This window comes from Oncorhynchus mykiss, chromosome 27 (genome assembly GCF_013265735.2).
Source record: "Oncorhynchus mykiss isolate Arlee chromosome 27, USDA_OmykA_1.1, whole genome shotgun sequence".
Lineage (NCBI taxonomy): Eukaryota > Metazoa > Chordata > Actinopteri > Salmoniformes > Salmonidae > Oncorhynchus > Oncorhynchus mykiss.
In genome coordinates, this window is record NC_048591.1 from 9,072,932 (window position 1) to 9,096,517 (window position 23,586).

The 23,586-nt window shown below is 44.2% G+C and overlaps 1 protein-coding gene across 7 annotated transcripts in view; it reads right to left on the reverse strand.

Moving 5' to 3' along the window:
• The window catches only part of LOC110507062 (spectrin beta chain, non-erythrocytic 4), a 65,053-nt gene that overhangs the window by 15,841 nt on the left and 25,626 nt on the right, over positions 1-23,586 (reverse strand). For 6 of the 7 annotated variants that reach the window (XR_005039987.1, XM_036964976.1, XM_036964974.1 and 3 more), the window contains exons 16-19: positions 21,902-22,658; positions 19,860-20,062; positions 19,066-19,156; positions 14,406-14,552 (exon numbers count right to left, since the gene is read on the reverse strand). Coding sequence is in view for 6 of the 7 variants with exons in the window: in XM_036964976.1 (XP_036820871.1) it covers positions 14,406-14,552; positions 19,066-19,156; positions 19,860-20,062; positions 21,902-22,658 (1,198 nt within the window). In the remaining variant the exon portion in view is untranslated. Of the gene's footprint in view, positions 1-14,405; positions 14,553-15,227; positions 16,074-19,065; positions 19,157-19,859; positions 20,063-21,901; positions 22,659-23,586 lie in introns of those variants that run through there. The other variant, XM_036964975.1, reaches the window with a different exon arrangement.

A 23,586-nucleotide genomic window follows, 5' to 3' on the forward strand; every position in this document is an offset into this window, starting at 1 on the left:
GCGAATGAGAGGAGATCACACTGAGTTGCTGCCTGCCGTGACACACCATCACAGACTCAGAGAGGCAGACAGACATACACTTGCTCTCTCTCCTGTGCGCCTGAGTGCACGCAAATGTTCCGAGCAATGGGGGTTGTAAACTACGCAATCATCTCACTTAATTTTCGCCGCCATGGAGACATCAGCCAGTGACGACCAGAGAGGAGATTTAACTTACCCATGATCTAACCCCCCCCCCCCCCCCCCCCCATTGTAATTCTCTCTCTGTCAGAGGTGGGTTGTGTGTGTGTGTGTGGGGGGGGGGGGGGGGGGGGGGGCTGGATCTGAGTGAGTCAGCACAGCAGAGCTCACAGATATTACGCTCAAGGACATAAAACAAGGATGGCCTGCCTGAACTCACCATTTCCCCAAGGCACCATAAAGAGCCTATAGGGCCGCCCCCACAAAAAAAATCTATTTGCATTTCAAGCCACTATAATGTAATTCGCTGATTGGAGTTAAGTGTGCATTTCATGTGGAAGGATTGAAATGCTAGTTAGTTAAATCCCTTTGTGATCAGTTAAAAACAGTCCCGTTCCCCTGAAACACAGTACTTGGTTCTGCTTAAGGCTCAGAACAAGAAAGCATAGAAATATCTCTATTGTATATACTCCAGTTGGGAGGACATTTGCTTTGCTGCTGCTCTTAACGGCTGCACCGTCAGTGGAGTATCCTCTTCCCTCTGATCCAGCACCGTCTTCTCATGATCTGCCCACACAAAGGATGTCCTCATTTGGAGAAGCACACCCCAGCTGCACTGTGAAGGGACACACTCCCAACAGGGCCAAAATATCTCAGCATGCATATGTTACTTTCCTGATCACCGGATGAGTGGGGCAGCAAGGGTATTCTACCCAACTCGTAGACTTTGTCAGTACAAATGTTCAAAACAAGTTCATCAGTAGCCAAAAGGCCAAAAAAACTTGAATTACCATAATGACCACACAAATAACAGATGGCAAGGAAAAACAGAATCGTCACTATGTGATCATGTATGCAATATCAAACATCTGTTATTGAATTATAATTACATCAAGTGTGGCCATTGCATTTGGCTGGTTGTGTCCACGGAAGCTATTGTGTCAATATTACTCCATGTGTGAAGGCCTGAAGGCATAAATCTGCCTGGGAGGACCAGACACCGTCACGTGATTATGCTGGGGGTACCATGGCATACGTGCCAGCAGGCATCAAGAGGAGTCAACATATATCAATGAGTGTATTGAAGGAAATATCAAGCCTTGTGAAGATTGTCCTTCGTCGCTTGATCTAAGGCCTTATAATGAAGCCAGACATTGTTTATGAAATGGTTTATGGGAAGCGCATTTATTAATAGACTATTTATGTGTGGATAGTGATGTCCTTTTGATGGGTGATCACCTGGAGAAGTAAAGAAACACGTGAGAGATTCTGGTCGCTCGCCGACAATTGGTTGAGGGTGCAAACCTGTTGTCGTGCGTCGCCCAGGCCAGTAAATAACTCTTTGGGCTCTATTTTCTTCTGGTATTAAAGGCGTCACTAGTGTCAAATGCAAGCTCTTTGGCAATTCCGTGTCTTCTGGCCTAAGTGTGCATACATTGCCTTGTGCTCATGGAACGAGAGATGTGATTGATGATATCATCCTCGTCCATGGGCTAATGGTGAGAAAGTTCACGGCTTGAATGAAATTTTGTCTGCTATTTCTGGAGAAGTGCAAATATGATCTGTAAAAAGGTTTCCTGATGTTCATAAAACATTACATTTGCGAGCAGTATAACGTCGAGTGGACATAACCCCTTTCTCTTTATAATGGATCTTTATCCAGCTCCTGTGAAAAGTTTGGATGTGCGTAAAATCCTCCATAGTCTAAGTTGGCTTGTGTGTATTACACGCCCACAGGGAGAAACTGTATTTACAGATAGCCTATTTAAAACAAGTTGTTGTTTCGTTTTATTCGAATTCAATCTTTTCAGGCCAGACTGCAATTTACAGTAGGCCTAGCCCCTATTTCAGTGCAAACGCTATAGCCTATAAAAAAAAAATATTTACAAAAATTCAGTGAGAAGTAGGCATTGGTCTGAAGCCCAAAAATAAATTCAATTCACAATGTGTACTGCTCTACCAAGGTTTTCCAAAACACAACTTTGACCTACAAGAGTAGTTACATTGCTTTCAGCAAGTATTCGTACACCTGGACATAGTCCACATTTTGTTGTGTTACAGCCTGAATTCAAAACAGATTAAATAGATTTTTCTCTCACCCCTCTACATACAATAGCCCATAGTAGTCCAGTGTATAGTCCAGTGTATATTTGTGACTCGTTTCAGGAAACTAGGCGTATGTCGTGCGTCATTACTTCACAGGAGCGTCATTTGAACATAAACATTTCTTAATCAAAATGCATTTTTATAAAACACATGTCTGCGGACTACGTCCATGTATACAGGTAAGATAGTCTTGCTAGTTACATTTTCAGATATTAAACGTTTCTAATTTTGTCAGAAAGTCATTTTCATTTCAAGTTAAAGTGTAGTGTTAGATAGCTAGCTAGTTAACGTTAAGTGTATGATCTGTTTAGTAATATTATTCATATCTCAGAGCCATTTGAATTGCTAGTTACAGTCTAATGTAGCTAGCTAACATTGAACCTGGTTGGTTAGCTACCTGCAGATTCAGGTAGTAACATTATGAGTTGTGATTATGGTTCATTGTTTAGCTAGCTAGCTACATGTCTAAACAAAAGATTCCACTATGCAAATAACTATTTCAATAGAATGTGTATGATGTCACTGCGTCAACTGTCGATAAAGGTAGCTGGTAAATTCTCTGGCTGTCTTTTCTAATTTCAGAGCACTCTCGTCTGAGTGTGCCAGAGTGCAGAATAACTGACTAATTTATGAACACTCAACACCCGTTGAATATAGCCGGTGTCAGTAAATGTTGGAAAAAAACATAATTAAATTGTTGCCAGCAGCACAGTTGCAAACACCAATGCCCTGAATAACATAAAAACTGCCTAACCAGCTCTGTTAGAGCGAGTAAAATGGTGAGCTGTTCTCTCATTTGTGTTTGGACGTAGCTAGCAAGCTAGCCAGCGTTAGTCAGTTAGCTTGGGTGCTTGACTGCTGTTAGGACAGAACACTTGGATCAACCCTACTCCTCGGCCAGAGCGTCAGTGTGCGCACTGAACGCGCTGAATTTAAGAATGGACAATCTGAAAACCCGCTGAGTTAACGAACGTCCAGAGCACACTCTGGCACTCCAGATTAAATTTATGAACACACCCGTAGTAAATATTTGGTTGTTTAGTACATAGCCTCACATGTGAATCCTTAAAGAGATGGGTGGGGTTAAAGCTTAAAAGGGTGTGAACAATGCTGAATGGGTGTTGGCAAAGAAGAGCTCTCCAGTAGGTACCAAAACATTCAACATCCATTTTCTCAAAAGTGAAGTTACAAGTTTATCAACTTTCCAAGCAGAATTACTTTCCCATTGCTCCTCAACTGTAGTGTATGCTATACCATTTTCTAGCTCTGAGTCTCTACTTTCATCCAATGTAAAAAACACAATTTCAAAGACCAAATCCAGCATGTCGGTCACATTTGGCCTTGTGTTTTAAGTTATTGTCCTATTGAAAGGTGAATTTGTCTTCCAGTTTCTGTTGGAAAGCAGACTGAACCAGGTTTTCCTCTAGGATTTTACATGTGCTTAGCTCTATTAATTTTCTTTTTATCCTAAAAACACTCCCAAGCATACCCATAACATGATGCAGCCACCACTATGCTTGAAAATATGAAGAGTGGTACTCAGTGATGTGTTGGATTTGCCACAAACATAAATCAAATGAAATTGTATGTCACATGCGCCGAATACAACCTTACCGTGAATACAACCTTACCGTAACCAATCATGCAGTTCAAGAAATAGAGTTAAGAAAATATTTACTAAATAAACTAAAGTAAAAAAAATGTATCTAATCAAAAAGTAACACAAGAAAATGACATAACAATAACGAGGCTATATACAGGGGGTACCGGTACCGAGTCAATGTGTGGGGGTACAGGTTAGTCGAGGTTATTTGTAAAGTGACTATGCATAGATAATGAACAGCGAGTGGGGGTAGGCGGGAGTCAATGTAAATAGCCCGGGTGGCCATTTTATTAATTGTTGTTCAGCAGTCTTATGGCTTGGGGGTAGAAGCTGTTAAGGAGCCTTTTGGTCCTAGACTTGGCACTCCTTTACCGCTTGCCGTGCGGTAGCAGAGAGAAGAGTCTATGACTTGGGTGACTGGAGTCTTTGACCATGTTTTTGGCCTCCCTCTGACACTGCCTAGTATATACTGTAGGTCCTGGATGTCAGGAAGCTTGGTCACAGTGATGTACTGGGCCGTACACACTACCCTCTGTAGTGCCTTACGGTCAGATGTCGAGCAGTTGCCATACCAGGCGGTGATGCAACCAGTCAGGATGCTCTCGATGGTACAGCTGTAGAACTTTGAGGATCTGGGGACCCATGCCAAAACATAACAGTTTGTATTCAGTACATAAAGTACATTTCTTTGCCACATTTTTTGCAATTTTACTTTAATGCCTTATTGAAAACCGAATGCATGTTTGGAATATTTGTATTCTGTACATGCTTCCTTCTTTTTACACTGTTATTAAGGCTAGTATTGTGGAGTTACAACAATGTTGTTGATCTATCCTCAGTTTTTTCCTATCACATCCATTAAACTGTTTTAAAGTCCCCATTGGCCTCATGGTGAAATCCCTGAGCAGTTTTCTTCCTCTCCGGCAACTGAGTTAGGAAGGAAGCCTGTATCTTTGTAGTGACTGGGTGTATTGATACACCATCCAAAGAATCATTCATAACTTCACCATGCTCAAAGGGATATTCAGTGCCTGCTTTTTACTCACCTACAAATAGGTTATCTTCTTTGCAAGGCATTGGAAAACCTCCCTGGTCTTTGTGGTTGAGTCTGAGTTTGAAATGCATTACTTGACTGAGGGACCATACAGATAATTGTACAGTATGTGTGGGGTAAAGAGATGAGGTAGTCATTTAAAAATCATGTTAAACATTATTATTGCACAATCGTCCATGCAACTTATTATGTGACTTGATAAGCACATTTTTACTCCTGAACTTATTTAGGCTTGCCATAACAAAGGGGTTAAATACTAATTGACTCAAGACATTTCAGCTTTTAATTTTGAATGAATGTGTAAAAGTGTCTAAAAACATAATTCCACTTTGACATTATGGGGTATTGTGTCTTATGCCAGTGACACAAAATCTCAATTGAATCCATTTTAAATTCAGGTTGTAACACAACAAAATGTGGAAAATGTAAAGGTGTGTGAATACTTTCTGAAGGCACTGTATGTTGGTCTATTGTACTTCCAATGATGTGTAGGCAGGTTGCTTAGGATTCCAACCTTCTCAAACAGCCTAATTCATACTCTTAGAGGAGGTGGTCTCACAATAATGCAATGTCTCTGTTCTTTCACTCTGTACTGAGTGTATGTTTATTTCTCTAGCTTGTTGAAAAACAAGAGTCTAAAACAATTTCATTTGATCACATAGCTAACGGAGTTAGCAAGCGTGGCATTTTCTTTTGACTGTGCACAGGTCTCGCAAGCAAACAATGATCTTTTTACTTGTGGTAGGCGACTTCAGGTTTTCGGGTACACAGTGAAAATGAACTTGACACTTGCAAATGTGGATTATAATGACGAAAATAAAATTGCATTGACATTTATACATAAGGTAAGGAATAGAATTTGGATCTTCTAACAGTCATGCGTCTGTTCTGGTGTGCATATGTATTATAAATTAGCAGCGTGGCAGTTTCCCCAAGTTCAGTGTATCTAACTGCCTATAATAGCATCCAAGGATAATCAATAGTTTATTTGTTTGTGCTCTGGTTACACGCAACTGTCCAGGTCAGCAGTTTACACATTTTACTACACCCGCAATAACATCTGCTAAACATGTGACTAATAATATTGTATTTGATTTGGACTTCAGCCATGTGAAAAACCTCCCATAGCACAATATACCTAGCTTGCTAGCTACCTTCCTTTTGCTTCTCATCCAACCCGGCGTTAGTTAGCTTGATACAGATGTTAGCCTTATACTAGCTAGCTGCTACTGTTGTGTAGAAAACGAGTTGCACCCGGTTTTAGAACTCAGATTCAGCAGGAAAGATGTTAGCATTGTCAGAAATGCTATAAAAAAAAGGTAGCACATCATTGGTTTATATTGGGCAGAAATGTGCACGTGAGAGCACTAAATTATGAATTGAATTAAAACTGTTGCACCTAAAAACGTTTTCAGTCCAAATGGATCTAAGTCTAATGGTCACCTTATGGACTATGTCGCCTCGTTTTAATCCGATGTCTAGAATTTGAGCTAGGTTTGGGCAAAACATTGTCTGACAATCATAATGCTTATGACCCTGTCAGAAATCCGGTATAGTGGTTCTCGGATCATGACGAGAGGTGGAGATAGTGTTGCGTACCTCCAATGAAGTTGATTTGCAAATTTTCATCAACATTGGTGTCATATTGGCATACACATGTTGGTTGGGAGATTTGAATTTAACATTGAGTTTCAACCAACGCATACTATAGTCGCACAACTATGTTTAACAATGTATTTCCATATTAAAGCAATTCAATTAGAATAATGTAGACTGCAAACATGTTCAAAATATTTAACAAATATTGGGCAGGCTATTGAACTAGGCTATAACGGACTAACATTCGAATTGGAGTTGATGACAACGCTCTGATAGGCCATTGAGAGGCCAAGCTTCGACAAACTGTCAACTTTATCATTCATCAAAACGCAACCCTTTTGCGACACCGCCAGCTAATGCGCCCATAATTCTGGTTGTGAAAATGTCCGAAATATTTCTGACACACCCCAAACCTATAAAGCTGCCACCCGCGCTAAGATTTACCATTACATTAGGTTTGTCAAAATACTGCTATTTATGTATAAAGTATAAATACAATGTGAGCATGTTTGACAAATGATACGTTAAGGATAATCTAAAGAAATGTAAATTATTACGTTGGTTTTTCTCGTTGATTGAAGAGGGTTATGTTCATTTCCTGGTCTGAGAATTGATGGGCAAATGGGCGCGTTCCAGTGCATGCTTAATGATACGGTTAATGCAGTAGTAGCTTATCCCGGGGGGACTTGTTCATATCCCAGATTGTGTTTATGCTCTAAAACATGGAATAGCACCTGTATTGAAGTGTGTGCTAGGAAAATATGTATATGTTTATTAACTGAACATGTTGTTTGGTATTTCATGCCTTGTAATTGATAATTGACCATGATGTCAATTGGGTTGTTCTCATTGGTCAAATGCATAATGGGAAGTGTTATTATTATTATTTTAGTTCTGTAATTTCCTTGTTAGAGGGAGAGAAAGGGTAAAGTCGGCATGCTTCTGGGTTTTCAGGTATGATTGAAACCTGTTTTTTTTTTTTTTTTTTTTTTTTTTAGCTCTATTTGATTTGATTTATGTTCCTTGTGTCCAGTTAATTATTTTTTATATGGTGTTCAGTGGCTAAATCTTCACTTGCAAATAAAAGGCCTCAATCTGATCTGCATTACGGCCTCCTCACCATTCAAATAATGCCATTGGGTCAACTTTACAAGTCTACATGATGTACTTGGCCTTCCATCATTTTTATAGCACAGTATCTTGTATTAATTAAGAAAAGCAAAAATGTTGCCAAGATATTGTGAAGAACCGGTGTTAACAGCAATGTTCCACTAATCATTAAGAGGACACTGTGATAGCTAGGTATTAGCAATGTCCTGACACGGTTGAACATGGAACTGTATGACATAATTGTCTGCCTCCCTCTACCTCCCTACCATGTCCTGTCGTCTAGGAAGCTCTGACTGTTCTCTCTCTCTGCTTACTCGCCCTCTCGGCTCACACGCCCCATACAGTGGGGCAAAAAAGTATTTAGTCAGCCAGTGCAAGTTCTCCCACTTAAAAAGATGAGGCCTGTAATTTTCATCATAGGTACACTTCAACTATGACAGACAAAATGAGAAAAAAAATCCAGAAAATCACATTGTAGGATTTGCTATGAATTTATTTGCAAATTATGGTTGAAAATAAGTATTTGGTCACCTACAAACAAGCAAGATTTCTGGCTCTCACAGACCTGTAACTTCTTCTTTAAGAGGCTCCTCTGTCCTCCACTCGTTACCTGTATTAATGGCACCTGTTTGAACTTGTTATCAGTATAAAAGACACCTATCCAACCTCAAACAGTCACACTCCAAACTCCACTATGGCCAAGACCAAAGAGCTGTCAAAGGACACCAGAAACAAAATGGTAGACCTGCACCAGGCTGGGAAGACTGAATCTGCAATAGGTAAGCAGCTTGGTTTGAAGAAATAAACTGTGGGAGCAATTATTAGGAAATGGAAGACATACAAGACCACTGATAATCTCCCTCGATCTGGGACTCCACGCAAGATCTCACCCCGTGGGGTCAAAATGATCACAAGAACGGTGAGCAAAAATCCCAGAACCACACGGGGGGACCTAGTGAATGACCTGCAGAGAGCTGGGAGTTTGCTAGAGAGCATTTGGATGATCCAGAAGAAGATTGGGAGAATGTCATATAGTCAGATGAAACCAAAATAGAACTTTTTGGTAAAAACTCAACTCGTCGTGTTTGGAGGACAAAGAATGCTGAGTTGCATCCAAAGAACACCATACCTACTGTGAAGCATGGGGGTGGAAACATCATGCTTTGGGGCTATTTTTCTGCAAAGGGACCAGGACGACTGATCCGTGTAAAGGAAAGAATGAATGGGGCCATGTATCGTGAGATTTTGAGTGAAAACCTCCTTCCATCAGCAAGGGCATTGAAGATGAAACGTGGCTGGGTCTTTCAGCATGACAATGATCCCAAACACACCGCCCGGGCAACGAAGGAGTGGCTTTGTAAGAAGCATTTCAAGGTCCTGGAGTGGCCTAGACAGTCTCCAGATCTCAACCCCGTAAAAAATCTTTGGAGGGAGTTGAAAGTCCGTGTTGCCCAGCAACAGCCCCAAAACATCACTGCTCTAGAGGAGATCTGCATGGAGGAATGGGCCAAAATACCAGCAACAGTGTGTGAACACCTTGTGAAGACTTACAGAAAACGTTTGACCTCTGTCATTGCCAACAAAGGGTATATAACAAAGTATTGAGATAAACTTTTGTTATTGACCAAATACTTATTTTCCACCATAATTTGCAAATAAATTCATTAGAAATACTACAATGTGATTTTCTGGATTTTTTTTCTCATTTTGTCTGTCATAGTTGAAGTGTACCTATGATGAAAATGACAGGCCTCTCTCATCTTTTTAAGTGGCAGAACTTGCACAATTGGTGGCTGACTAAATACTTTTTTTCCCCCACTGTATATTGCAGGGCCTGCAAAAACACAGGGGTCAAACTCTACTCCCAAAGGGGTTAAGGAAAGTGTGTGTGTGTGTGTGTGTGTGTGTGTGTGTGTGTGTGTGTGTGTGTGTGTGTGTGTGTGTGTGAGTGATACGAGTCATGGTATGCCAAGGACCTAACAGATGGAGTTGCAACTATAAAAGGCAGTGATTATGTTGTTATGGCATCACTATTAATGGAGTGTCAGGGTCGCTGCTGATAATGCTGAATGCTTTTCATAATATATAACCCAGAACACACACACGCACGATGTACACACATACACTCTGAAACAAAAGAGAGAGAGAGAGAGAGTCACCTTTGTAACTTATCCAGGAGGTCCCTATTATAATAAGAGTGAGGGGTCTAGAGAATAGAAGGGTGAGATTCACATACTTATTGTAGATATGAGGCCAATTAATTATCTGAAAAGCAAGGGGGAAGGGGAAATAAGAGCCCATGGGGCTTTGGGTAACAATAGCATTGAGAGAAACAGCGGTAGGCCCAATTTGTAACAACTTCTACACACTGCAGGGACAAGAACTAGATCCAATGATTACAATCCCACCTGAAGCATGTTCAATTCTACACTTCCAAAATTAGGTTTGACACCCAAAGACACCGGGTCGTTATCACATTGAACATCGTGTAACAAAATGTCCATCAACTACGTTGTATTGATTTTCAGAATATAAAGGTGGATGTGGACATGGGTGTGACTTTCCATTTAGAAACAAGAACCCTAGCTGTAGATGCCATCTACAGACCTAGCAACTAAGGGGTAGCCAGCTAGCCGTCTCACCTGCATCGGATCCCTGTAATTACAATAGTGAGGGCATACATTTTCATTCTTTATCAGTGAAGTCATACATTTTCTGGTACTCTTCACACTAGCCCTTTAATACGTCACTTCCTGCTGGACAAATTACCTTCACACATGAGGTACGCCGAGAGGGGACAGGCCTGGCAACCACTGCAAGCAAGGCCACATATCCGTATCCGGCAAAGTTGCACCTTCCAACAGCTGCCGGGCATGTGACGTCGGGGAGAAAATCCACCTGGTAAAAATGTCTACCACCTTAGAACAGTGACAGTCACAGGGTAAGAGGGTCACCTGCATCAGAAGGCTGGTAGGTTCAGTAACACCAGAGATTCTAGCTGCTATATAGGCGGAGACTTTATTTACTCAAAACCTTGGAGACAGTCCTAGACCCTTTCATATATAACCAATTTGCTTTGGGTAAAATGTTTGATAGAGAGCACAGCTCTTGAAAATCCAGGAGGGGGAAAATAATGTTTCCCAGGACTACCCTAACTCAAACCCATTGGGTTGTAACACTAGCGCCGCCCCAACAGATTTATTACAGCTACAGCTTGCTAGGCCTGTCCCCTTGGGTAGTCTTAACATTGGCTATATGAAATGGATTCTTGCACCCACGTAAGACCACCAACTTGCCCTTTACAGAGGGCTATGTTCGCCTACGGCGATCTCAGTGTTGCCGTTACAGAGGGAAATCTATAGGCAGGTCAGAGTGTATCAACACAGATGAGTAAAATATATGAGACAGAATACCGGCGAAAACAGACAGTATTATAACCTATTCTGATATGGTTTTATAGAAAAATGTCTGCTGTGCAAGTACAATAGAAAGTTCACATCCATGAAAAACATCATGAATGCCAAATGCAAAACCTCTCCACTGTTATTCAATATTATGGTATAGCCTACAGTATTAATATAAGCCATGCAGTGTAGGTTTAAAAAAAAAAAAAAAAATCAGAATAAAGGGGGCAGTGGCGAAGGGAACGGTCGCCGTGGCAAACTGCGTAGGCAGAACAGTGTGGTCTGCAGTCGGGTCCATACACTGAACACCATCAGCTATGTGGACAATGGTAAAGAAATCAAACGTTTCTAAAATACTGAGATCTTTCTAAGGCATATCTGATATTCATGTCTCAATCTGAGAACAAAAGCATGGTCATTATCCTGAATCGTGAACAAAGATCAAACTCAATGTCTCGAGTTGATCTGTGTTTGAATTTGTCAAGCAAAGAGATATTCATGAACCTCTGTGGTTCTACACATGTCTGGATTCCAAGCTAGATTCCTCCATAATACACAGTGCATTCTGAAAGTATTCAGACCCCTTGACTTTTCTCTAATCAATCTACACACAATACCCCATAATGACAAAGCGAAAATAGGTTTTTAGACGAATACATTTACATAAGTATTCAGACCCTTTCCTCAGTACTTTGTTGAAGCACCTTTGGCAGCGATTACAGCCTCAAGTCTTCTTGGGTATGATGCTACAAGCTTGGCACACCTGTATTTGGGGAGATTCTCCCATTCGTCTCAGCAGATCCTCTAATGCTCTGTCAGGTTGGTTGGGGAACATCACTGCATAGCAATTTTCAGGTCTCTCCAGAGTTGTTAGATCGAGTTCAAGTCCGGGCTCTGGCTGGGCAACTCATGGACCTGAAGCCACTCCTGCGTTGCCTTGGCTGTGTGCTTACAGTCGTGATCCCTTTGGAAGGTGAACCTTCGCCCCAGTTTGAGGTCCTGGGCGCACTGGAGCAGGTTTTCATCAAGGATCTCTCTGTACTTTGCTCCGTTAATCTTTCACTAAATCCTGACTAGTCTCCCAGTCCCTGCCGTTGAAAAACATCCCCACAGCATGCTGCTGCCACCACCATGCTTCACTGTAGAGATGGTGCCAGGTTTCCTCCAGGTGTGACGCTTGCAATTCAGGCCAAAGATTTCAATCTTGGTTTCATCAGACCAGAGAATCTTGTTTCTCAAGGTCTGAGAGTCCTTTAGGTGGCTTTTGGCAAACTCCAAGTGGGCTGTCGTACCTTTTACTGAGGAGTGGCTTCCATCTGGCCACTCTACCATAAAGGCCTGATTGGTGGAGTGCTGCAGAGATGGTTGTCCTTCTGGAAAGTTCCTCCATCTTCACAGAGCTCTGTCAGTGACAATCGGGTTCTTGGTCACCTCCCTGACCAATGTCCTTCTCCCCCGATTGCTCAGTTTGGCCGGGCGGCAGCTCTAGGAAGCGTCTTGGTGGTTCCAAAATTCTTCCATTTAAGAATGGAGGCCACTGTGATATTGGGGACTTCAATGCTGCAGGAATTTTTTTGGTACCCTTCCCCAGATCTGTACCTCGACACAATCCAGTCTCAGTGCTCTACGAACAATTCCTTCGACCTCGTGGTTTGGATTTTGCTCTGACATGCGCAGTCAATGCTGGGACCTTATGTAGACATATGTGCCAAATCATGTACAATCAATTGAATTTACCACATGCGGACTCCAATCAAGTTGTAGAACCACCTCAAGGATGATCAATGGAAACAGGATGCACCTGAGCTCAATTTCGAGTCCTATAGCAAAAGGTCTGAATACTTAAATTTGCAAAAATTTAAAAAACATTTTTATTTTATTTAACTGTTTTCGCTTTGTTATGTGTGTAGATTGATGAGGATTTAATCCCTTTTAGAATAAGGCTGTGATGTAACAAAATGTGGAAAAAGTCAAGGGCTCTGAATACTTTCCAAATGTAGTGTAAATATATTTTCCATAATTTTCAGATTTGACAGATATCAGGCAACCCCCATACTCTCTCACACAAACACACAGAGCAGGTCACCAGTTGGCATGGCTTCAGATGAGACACACACACACGGTAGGGCTGTGCTACGGTGCGTTTAGGGTGTCTGTCGCAACATGTTTATTCTGTTTTTTCCCACCAACGTTATGCCGGGGGCCCTGGGGGAGAAAACTGTGTTTCTGTTTGGGTACACAGCATCACTGGGAGGACATGTGGCTTATCATACTGTACCTCGAAATAATTTACTGTACGAGGAGCTATATGCGGATAACATTCTTCCAATTATTCTCCTGAGCTTATCGGCATGCCCATGGGCGCGCCTCCAAGCAATCGTTCCCTTGTACAGTAGCTGCAGTAAGCACTTTCCAATACCACTCCAGTATCTATCTACGCAGATGACCTGAATTTTTATCTATAATGGATCGTACCCCTTAGACTCAGCCTGGATGACGCCACTGCATTACACTTCTGTATATACTTAGGCCTAAATGGCCTCCACGTTCCCATACTGACAGTGTTCAGTGAAAATGCTCGCTTTCCCACTCAACTTCATGTGCACCTAGTGCAGCCCTGTTCCGGTTAGGAGGAATAGGCTGGATATAACAGGGTACAATGAGCCACAACCGAGCCAGTGGGTGTCCTTGTGTTACTTGCCTAAAGCAATTATCCCACTGATGTTACAGTTTGTATCAATCTGATAGGGCAGGCAGGGCCCATAGATATGATGTGGTGATGTGACCAGTGGAGATTTCAGGCAAAGCTGTTCGTGCTGAGCTCATAGGCACATCAGGGAATCTCTGGTTTCACCAGAGCTCTTAGAGACGATTCACTGACATTCAACCATCCACTCGCAGTGCCCGTGATTGTGCTTTTATTCAACTAACGGTAAACCAAATGACAATTCTCGTCCAGTTTATGCATGTTTTCTGTGTCACACTCCAAACAGGCTTAGAAATCATGAATAGCTAAATAAATCATATAAGAGCATATAAAAATCGTTACGAACCACAAATATTGCAGATACTATTGTTAGTTGATTTATATACAGTATATATGCTGGTCTCATCACATTGTAACAAGGAACATTGTATTTCTAACCTACAAAACAAAACAAATGACGTAGTAAAGAATGAGTTGACACCAACTTACCCTCCCCCTCCCCATCCCCAACCACACACCCAAAACTCTGCCACCCCCAACAGAGCACCCAGCTCAGTCTCCCCTTCCCCATTCCTGAGCATCAGCTCATGGTAGATACCCACCCCCAGCCTCTATGTCGAGCCCCAGCGGCAGTGTACTCACCCTCTCGATCTTCTCCAGCCACTCCTTGTTCTGGGCCAGCTCGGCCATGAAAGCCTGGTGCTTCAGCCACTTCTTGTGCAGCTTCTGCGTCTCATCGCGGGACGTGTCACGAGCCATGAGCATCTTCTCTGCCACCCAGTCTCCAAGCTGAGGGACAAGGGACAGAGCTGTCAGTACAGGGTGATCATGCCACTCAATGCATTTGTACTGTCATCTAGTTGGACAATGTAGGCTACTAACAGATGGATGCAGAGTAGCATAGATGCACACATACATAAGAGACACACACACACACACAATACCTGTACAAGCACAAACAGAGACGTATTCAGGCTGAACATATGACCATAGTCATGTGAAAACCTAAGAGATAAATGCAAACAAAAATGAACACCCATGGAAATAATAGAAAAGCAATCATCCAAAACACATGAACACATGAACACAGAGACACCAGGTCAAGCACATGCATATTAAACACATACGGCAGACACATGAATGAAGACACACGTGTTGTACACACAAGCATACACATGGTAACAGCAATTCATTCACATGTACACAGAACACACACAAGCACACGTCAACACAAGCACATAATCCATTGGCACATTAGTTATAAAAGCAAGCTGACCATTACATTTAGGGCCAAACATACAAAAGGACTTGCAAATATCCCTGCCCATTCAACATCATCAGTACAAGCAATATCTCCATCGCCTGCCTGCCACCCACATATTTCCACCCCCATCCTCTGAACTAGTCTCTCTCGTCCTCGACTGCTAGTCCCCTGAGATTTAACGGGAAATCGGTTCCATTTACCGGCAGGCAGCGTTTAACGGGAACAACTCATAGGCTTGTGATGGGTGGCGGTACGTATCCACATCCTCGACCTGCCCATCCAGGTAGGAATAAAGCACAAATCCCCACAGTCAAAGAGAGATGCTGCAGGAATCAAAACAAACAAGCAGCAAGGCAAAGCTGCTCCTCCCCCCCCAAAAAACCCCAGATAAGATGACGTTGAGGCTGCACTAGCCCCTCTGCTGCTGCGTTGCCGTGGCGCGTTTCTCTGGCTGGTGTGTTCAACCCAGAGAGAGGGAGATAGACGGGAAGGAGGCGGACCACTGACAAGTGAGAGAGAATGAGAAATGGAGAAATGAAAAATCTCCCCAAAACAATAAACTCGCAGGCTCCAGGAGCAGGTTTGCCCCTCCCCATGAACCTATCCTCTCCCCCTCATTCAGCCCCCACCTACAGATAGCTGGGCTGGGATTTGGAGGCATCCGTGATAGCCTGGAGGCTCAGTGGTTGTGGTTGGTAATGCTGTGAGGAGAGGGAGGGAGGAAGGAGGGATTAGATGCGGGAGGAGGGGGCTGGCGTTTGATAGTGTCAAGGGGGGGTGGAGGGGAGAGATTCTGCTCCTCTGGCTCCTCCAAAGAAATCCAGACACGAAATCCAGACACCTCACGACTCCCTCTATCACATTCCTATTGTCTTTCTTCTCCACCCCCAACCCCCACCCCTTTTGCCTGGCTCTCTCTCGCTCTTGGTTTGTCCCTCTGCTGCAGTCCTTGCCTCTTCCAGGTGCACGCGGCTGTATTCCCGGGCTGTCACAAGCCCCAGTATCTCCGACCCTGCTGCTGCTGCAGTGGCTGAGCAGTGCGAGGTGATCGAAAGCTTGCACTGGATCGAGCCATCGAGGGAGAGCCAGCGAGAGAGCGAGAGAGGGGGGGGGGGGGTGAGCAGCAGAGAGAGAGAGAGATCCTACGCTGTTGTGAGGCGTCACCAGGGAGAATACTCTGCACTTGAAATTACATCACTGAGTGTGGGGGGGGGGGGGGGGGGGGGGGGGGGTTGGTAGATTTACTGCTCTGCTTTCGTTTAAAGGGTCCACGGTATATTCCTCTCCGACGGCCCCGCTATTCTCCTCAACCTCTTAGCATCCTACTCTCTGGAGGCGGAGACCACCCCTGGATGCTCCCCTCCTGACCAGAGAGGTCAGTTGGGTCACAGGCAGATAAGCCCCCCCTGGGACTCCAAATGAATTCTACCCATGTGGAGACTGGGAGGCAGCAGCTTATGTGAAATATAAGAACGGCGCTCATCAAATGGACTCCAATGTATCACTGCTATTAGAGATGATGAGCCTCTGCCTCCAGTCCACAGTCAGGTCAGATCAATGTGATGTGCCACTAGAGATCCTGGGTTCGAGTCCAGGCTCTGTCGCAGCCGGGAGACCCACGGGGCGGCGCACAATTGGCCCAGGGCCGCCCGGGTTGTGTCAAGAAGCAGTGCATTGTGTCAAGAAGCAGTGCGGCTTGGCTGGGTTGTGTTTCGGAGGATGCACGGCTCTCGACCTTCACCTCTCCCGAGTCCGTACAGGAGTTGCAGCGATGGGACAAGACTGTAACTACTACCAATTGGACACCACAAAATTTGGGAGAAAAAAAAATCATTTTTTGGGGGGTCATGGTAACAACCAACCACTGGATGTGCATCAACCCTTTTTTTCTCAAGCCAGTACAGCTGTATCATAAGAGTGAAAATTAAGAACACACTTCTGCACATTCTTACAAACTGTCGCAGTGTGTGTCATTCTCATACAGTAGGCCACACACTGGAAGGGAAGCCTTCTACCACAGATACACACTCCCTATACCCTGAATTAATGGTATAGGGAAGTGGTGGTGAATTATTCAACGCAGAGAGAAAGTTGCAGAAACAGAATAAAGCTCTGTGTTAGGTAGGGTAGCTCAGGGGCACACTATGAAACCCTTTGAACAGGTGATATATCCAGTAGAGGTCGACCGATTATGATTTTTCAACGCCAATTCCGATTATTGGAGGACCCAATAGCCGAAACCGATTAATCGGCCGATTGTTTTATTTTTTTTTTTTGTAATAATGACAATTACAACAATACTGAATGAACACTTATTTTAACTTAGTATAATACATCAATAAAATCAATTTAGCCTCAAGTAAATAATGAAACGTTCAATTTGGTTTAAATAATGCAAAAACAAAGTGTTGGAGAAGAAAGTAAAAGTGCAATATGTGCTATGTCAGAAAGCTAACGTTTAAGTTCCTTGCTCAGAACATGAGAACATATGAAAGCTGGTGGTTCCTTTTAACATGAGTCTTCAATATTCCCAGGTAAGAAGTTTTAGGTTGTAGTTATTATAGGAGTTATAGGACTATTTCCCTCTATAACATTTGTATTTCATTTACCTTTGACTATTGGATGTTCTTATAGGCACTTTAGTATTGCCAGTGTAACGTTTGAAACGCTATTAGCACGCGCTAACTAGCCAGCCATTTCACTTCGGTTACACAAGCCTCATCTCGGGAGTTGATAGGCTTGAAGTCATAAACAGAGCAATGCTTGATGCACAACGAAGAGCTGCTGGCAAAACGCTAGAAAGTGCTGTTTGAATGAATGTTTAAGCGCCTGCTTCTGCATACCACCGCTCAGTCAGATACTTAGATACTTGTATGCTCAGTCAGATTATATGCAACGCAGGACACGCTAGATAATATCTAGTAATATCGTCAACCATGTGCAGTTAACTAGTGATTATGATTGATTGTTTTTTATAAGAGAAGTTTAATGCTAGCTAGCAACTTACCTTGGCTTACTGCATTCGCGTTACAGGCAGTCTCCTTGTGGAGTGCAACGAGAGAGAGGCAGGTCGTTATTGCGTTGGACTAGTTAACTGTAAGGTTGCAAGATTGGATCCCCCGAGCTGACAAGGTGAAAATCTGTCGTTCTGCCCCTGAACAAGGCAATTAACCCACCGTTCCTAGGCCGTCATTGAAAATAAGAACGTGTTCTTAACGGACATGCCTAGTTAAATAAAGATTAAATAAAGGTGTGAAATATATATATATATATATATATATATATATATATATATATATATATATATATATATAGATCGGCAAATCTGCACCCAAAAATACCGATTTCCGATTGTTATGAAACCTTGAAATCGGCCCTAATTAATTGGCCATTCCGATTAATCGGTCGACCTTTAATATCCAGGTTCGGCACTGGACACTGAATATGGCTCTTCTGACACATAGGCACACAGCACAGCTTAAACATGGCAGTCAAAGTCATGTCAATCATAGCAAAGCATCATCTTCCTTTACAACCAAATGACAAATATCCACCGACTATCAACTAGGTCCGCCTCTCTGAAGGGGTTTGCCAGAAGTTGACTGTCCAGTCAGAAAGATCCAGCAGGTCAACGACGACAACTAATCACATCAAAACCTCAGAAGAGTCAAGTTCGTCTGTCGCTCACATCCCCAAGTTAAGCATCTAACACAGCAGCCGGCTGGCTCAAATCATTCAACTTACATAGATGAAGAAAAAAATGTTGTCAACCCTGATATAAAGATTGAGGAAGGGATAGACCCCACCACAGGTCTGTCATTCAATTTCAGCTAAGCAGAGTTGTAGTATATCACTGAAGGATCCAGCAACACAATATCCATCTGGAGGTTTGAGCCTGACCTCCTGTGGTCCCAAGCAAAGCCATGTACAGCACAGCACCGAACACAAGCCCTTTTTTTAACCCCTACAACCTCCCATTGGTTATTCCATTGATATGCCAGCGTTGGTTGTGAAATTTTTTTTCATGTTGTGTCCTACCTCGTGGCAGTCCTGTAGTAATCTCTGGAGCCCCCACTGGCCGTTGAGCCTCTCCAGCCACTGTTGGGCCAGCTCCCGGTTCTGGTTGCCTCTGTGGAGGAGAGAAACATAGAACCATTCATTCACACAGTGCATCAATCACTCTACTGGTATCTGCAACTGTAACTCCATGTATAAGGTTGATGGCTTTGGTGCAGCACACCGAGCAACAGTGAGTCCATTGTAAAGATGAGAGTCGGCCAACGGCTTCATCTAAATATCTCCCTAACATGTGGTCGCCCCATGCTATTGTTGGCGTGGAGGTTTGAATACGGGTTGACTAGTCCCCTCCTCGCCTCACCCATCAGTATGAATGTCATGCTTTGCTGTTAAAAGAAAGTACTAACAAGGGGAGTTTCTTTTTCGGTTGCTTATGCTTTGTCTCCTCGTGTGTACCATTGTGTTAGTGAAGCCCACCTGCTACCAAGACCACTGCATTATCACCATAGTAATTAACTCGTATTTCAAGGATGAACAACATTTTCTATTTCAATATCCATAGTGTATTCAAATATGGTGTTGTGCCTCTGCTAAGTGACAAGTGACACATCTACCTATACCTCATGCGTTTCAGACTTGACCACAGCACCCCCCCCCCCCCCCCCCGTATAAATATGGGTCGATCTAGCCTCACATTTCATTTTCATGCCCCTGTGCTCTTCTAAACATAGCCAGGGATGTTTAAGAAAGATTGTAAAATGGCTTTGCTATACATTCGCATGGTCAGAGTAGAACAATCCTATGTCGCCACCCACCTGTTAGCGAGGGTGTCCACACGCTCCCTGATACGGTCCGAGTAGATGTTGCTCTGGCTTATGAGGCTCTCTCCGGCCTCGATGACAGCCTTGATGCGATGCAGGTTGAGCTCCATGGTGGTGGTAAAGTCCTTGTGCTTCTTGATGGCAGCCTCCACCGTCTCCACCGTGGCGGGGAGCTCAACGTGGGCCAAGGCTGACTCCTGGAGGGGGACGGGGAGAATGGACAGAGTCAGAACCACACGTCAGTGACGAGTTTGTAAATGTCCAAGAGATTAGAGGGAATAGAGTGAAAACTGAGAGAGAAAATGGGAATATTACTGTAACAAGCCCGTGTGTAGTATGTGCTCGCAGACATGGGTATCATCTCATGGCATTTTAGCAATAACTACATTAGCATGTTTAGTACATGCAAAGAGGTGCAGATTCTATTTTGCTGAATGATAAATATGCTGATCTCTAAGGACTATAATGAGGTCAGGTTTCAGTCACTATTGGCAAGGAACACTACATTGTTTTCCTGATCAATGGATGTCTGAATTGCGACGGCTGAATTGTTGTGTTCAACACAACCACACGTAAAGCAAAGCGATAGCGTGAGGACATTCCTGTATGTATGGTCAGATAAACGCTACAAGGGTTGAGAGAAACATGGGGACATGGGAAGACCAAAAACAAGTCATGGCACACCGTTTGACAATTATTCAAAAATGTAACCCTTTGGCCTCTGTGCCTAAGGGAGAACTGGGTCTCTGGTAAAGGTATGTCAGCAAACCAGAACAGACATGCTCTGACACACGGACAGAGCAGTCGGGGGAAATGCGTGACATTTCAACTGGAATGGAACACTGTTCTGCACGCAAAGTCCTGCAATGGAGTGCACTTTATAAAATGGTGTGCATAATTCCGGCGTGATTAGCCTATAGACCGCCATACTGTACATACTCACACACATGGCACAATAAAGGACGATATAATGTGCATGAATATAAATGCAAAACAATTTTTTTTTTTAAATGAACTACATGTTGACATTTTAACCTTATTGTCATGTCTACTCCCGCTCCAGCGCTCGACGTTGCCGGTTTACTATCCACCGGTCCTGGCAACCCATCATGACGCACACCTGGCAACCCATCATGACGCACATCTGGCAACCCATCATGACGCACATCTGGCAACCCATCATGACGCACACCTGGAAACCCTCATGACCCACACCTGGCAACCCTCATGACGCACACCTGGCAACCCTCATGACGCACACCTGGCAACCCTCATGACGCACACCTGGCAACCCTCATGACAAACATCTTGCTGGGATTTCCTGCTATAGAGCCTCCTATGAATTCTACATCTAGGCTAGTAATCACAGGCATATGCTGTGCTGTGTGTAACTGTAAAAGCAACCCTCTGATCATTTCCACAATGCCCTTTACACATCCTTTTTGGTTCCAGGTAGAACCCTCTGTGTAAAGGGTTCTCCATGGAACTCAAAAGGGTTCTACCTAGAACCAAAAACTATTCTTCAAAGGGTTCTCCTATGGGGACAGCGAAGAACCCATTTAGGTTCTAAATAGCACCTTGTTTTCTAAGAGTGCAGGCCTGGGGTTTTCCCTGGCAGCATAGCGGGTATAGAACGTTGGCCCCTCACTGTAATAGCACTGACCCTCACTGTAATAGCACTGACCCTCACTGTAATAGCACTGACCCTCACTGTAATAGCACTGACCCTCACTGTAATTGCACTGACCCTCACTGAAATAGCACTGACCCTCACTGCAATAGCACTGACCCTCACTATAATAGCACTGACCCTCACTGTAATAGCACTGTGCTTCCACAGCATCCATATCTAGTACAGTCAGAAGTCATATTCTACCGTCTTTAGCTATTCGTGTTTAGTAAGAATTACTGACTAATAACACAGATTAGCTAATGATGATTTGGGATGAATTGAGTCAGTAGGACTAACTACTAGACGTTGCTAATGGATATACTGGTGTTGGGGTGTTGGGATGTCCAACAAGAGGCTAACTGACCTGGTTGTTGAGGAAGGCCTCTGCCTGCTTGACGTCCCTCAGGAAGAGGTGGAAGATGTGCGCCTGCACCAGCACCTCCCTCCGGCTCTCCCACATCTCTAGCAGCTTGTTCCAGCCCACATCCAGCTTCTGGAGCCACTGCTGCAGCGCCGCGTATGGCAGCGGCGCCTCCTCGGCCTCCAGCAGCTCGTTGACCGCCTGCAGCCGCTCGTAGTCCTCCTCGTACCTCCCGATCTCCTCCTTCAGCGCCGCGTGGCGGTTGATCAGCCTCTCGGCCTCCTCCAGCGCGTTGGGCAGCTCGTCGCTAGCTGCCGCCGTCTGCGTCTGCACCAGCCACGTCAGGAAGGAGTCCAGGTCCTGGATGAACTGCTGCAGCCGCCCCGCCACCATCAGAGAGTCCTCGCAGCCCTGCAGCGTGCGCTTCAGCTCCTCCCACTCTACACTGATGCCCTCGAAGGGCTCCAGGACCTCCATGGCCTTGGCCGGGTGCGAGATGGCCAGTTCCTCTGCCTCCTGCTGCAGGTGAAGCAGCTTGGGCTCCAGCACGGCTAGGGCCCCCTCCATGGTGGAGAGTCGGCGCTGCAGGGCCAGCACCCCGCCCAGGTCACTCCCCACGTACTGAGTGGCGTCGATGGCCTTGCGCTTCTCCTGGATCTGGGACTTGATCTCAGCACACTCCAGCAGGTAGTTCTGGAGACGGAGGACAGAGTCCAGGTGGTCCTTCTTCTGCTCCACCATCTCCACGATGCGGTTCCATCTAGAGGGGACAGACAGGGGCACAGGGGAGGGCGGGTCAGACGGGCACACGGGTGGGGAAAGACAAGAGCACAGGGTTGTAGAGGGGGGAGGTAACAGACAGGGGCATAGTGGTGGGGAGGTGGGGTACAGACAGGGGCACAGGGGTGGGGATGGGGGCAGGGTTAGTCTGCATCCGCTTGAAGCTTATAATTCAGTCAGTATACTAAAACATACACTAAGTATTAAATATTGTTACAATTTTAATTTTGCCCAAGAGGATGGAGTCAATAGTGCAATTGATCAAATGCATTAATGAGGGACATTGGTTTTGCATGTTAGTTGTCATTTGCATCTCAAAGCCTTTTGTCTTTTTCTTCACACAGGCTGTTAATATGGTCCCCATGCAAAAGAACAGGCATGAATTATAGTCATTTAGCGAAGCATATCTGACATGACGTCATGCCAGAACCCTATAGCCAGAGGCTTCAAAGGGTATCAATATGATGAAGCACCATTGGCCAGATATGGTCAAAGCATTAAGCAAACCTGAACATCAGAAGCCGAAGTCTACCTAAACTATGTCACCGAGATGTACAATATCAATGAACGCTATATTTAGTCACAACTAAAACAGTTTGAGACTGAGGGAGAATATAGTAAAGCCAAATAGAACACATTTTGGGCAGGTTGGTCTTGCACCCAGTGTGGCAGGCAGTCGACACAGATGGTCACCCTGAGATAGGCTATGTATGCCAAAGTCAGGAGGAACTGGGCCACTGTAGCATTTCACCAATACCATCATCCACTACCCTGGCCCTGGTCTTAGATCTGTCTGCCTGTTTCTCCATGGTGTCACTAGGGTCTATGGTCCAATCAGTCCCCTTCCAGGTCTATCAGCAGGGAGCATGTGATCATTATGGTTTCTGTTGCTCCCGATCTGGGCCAAA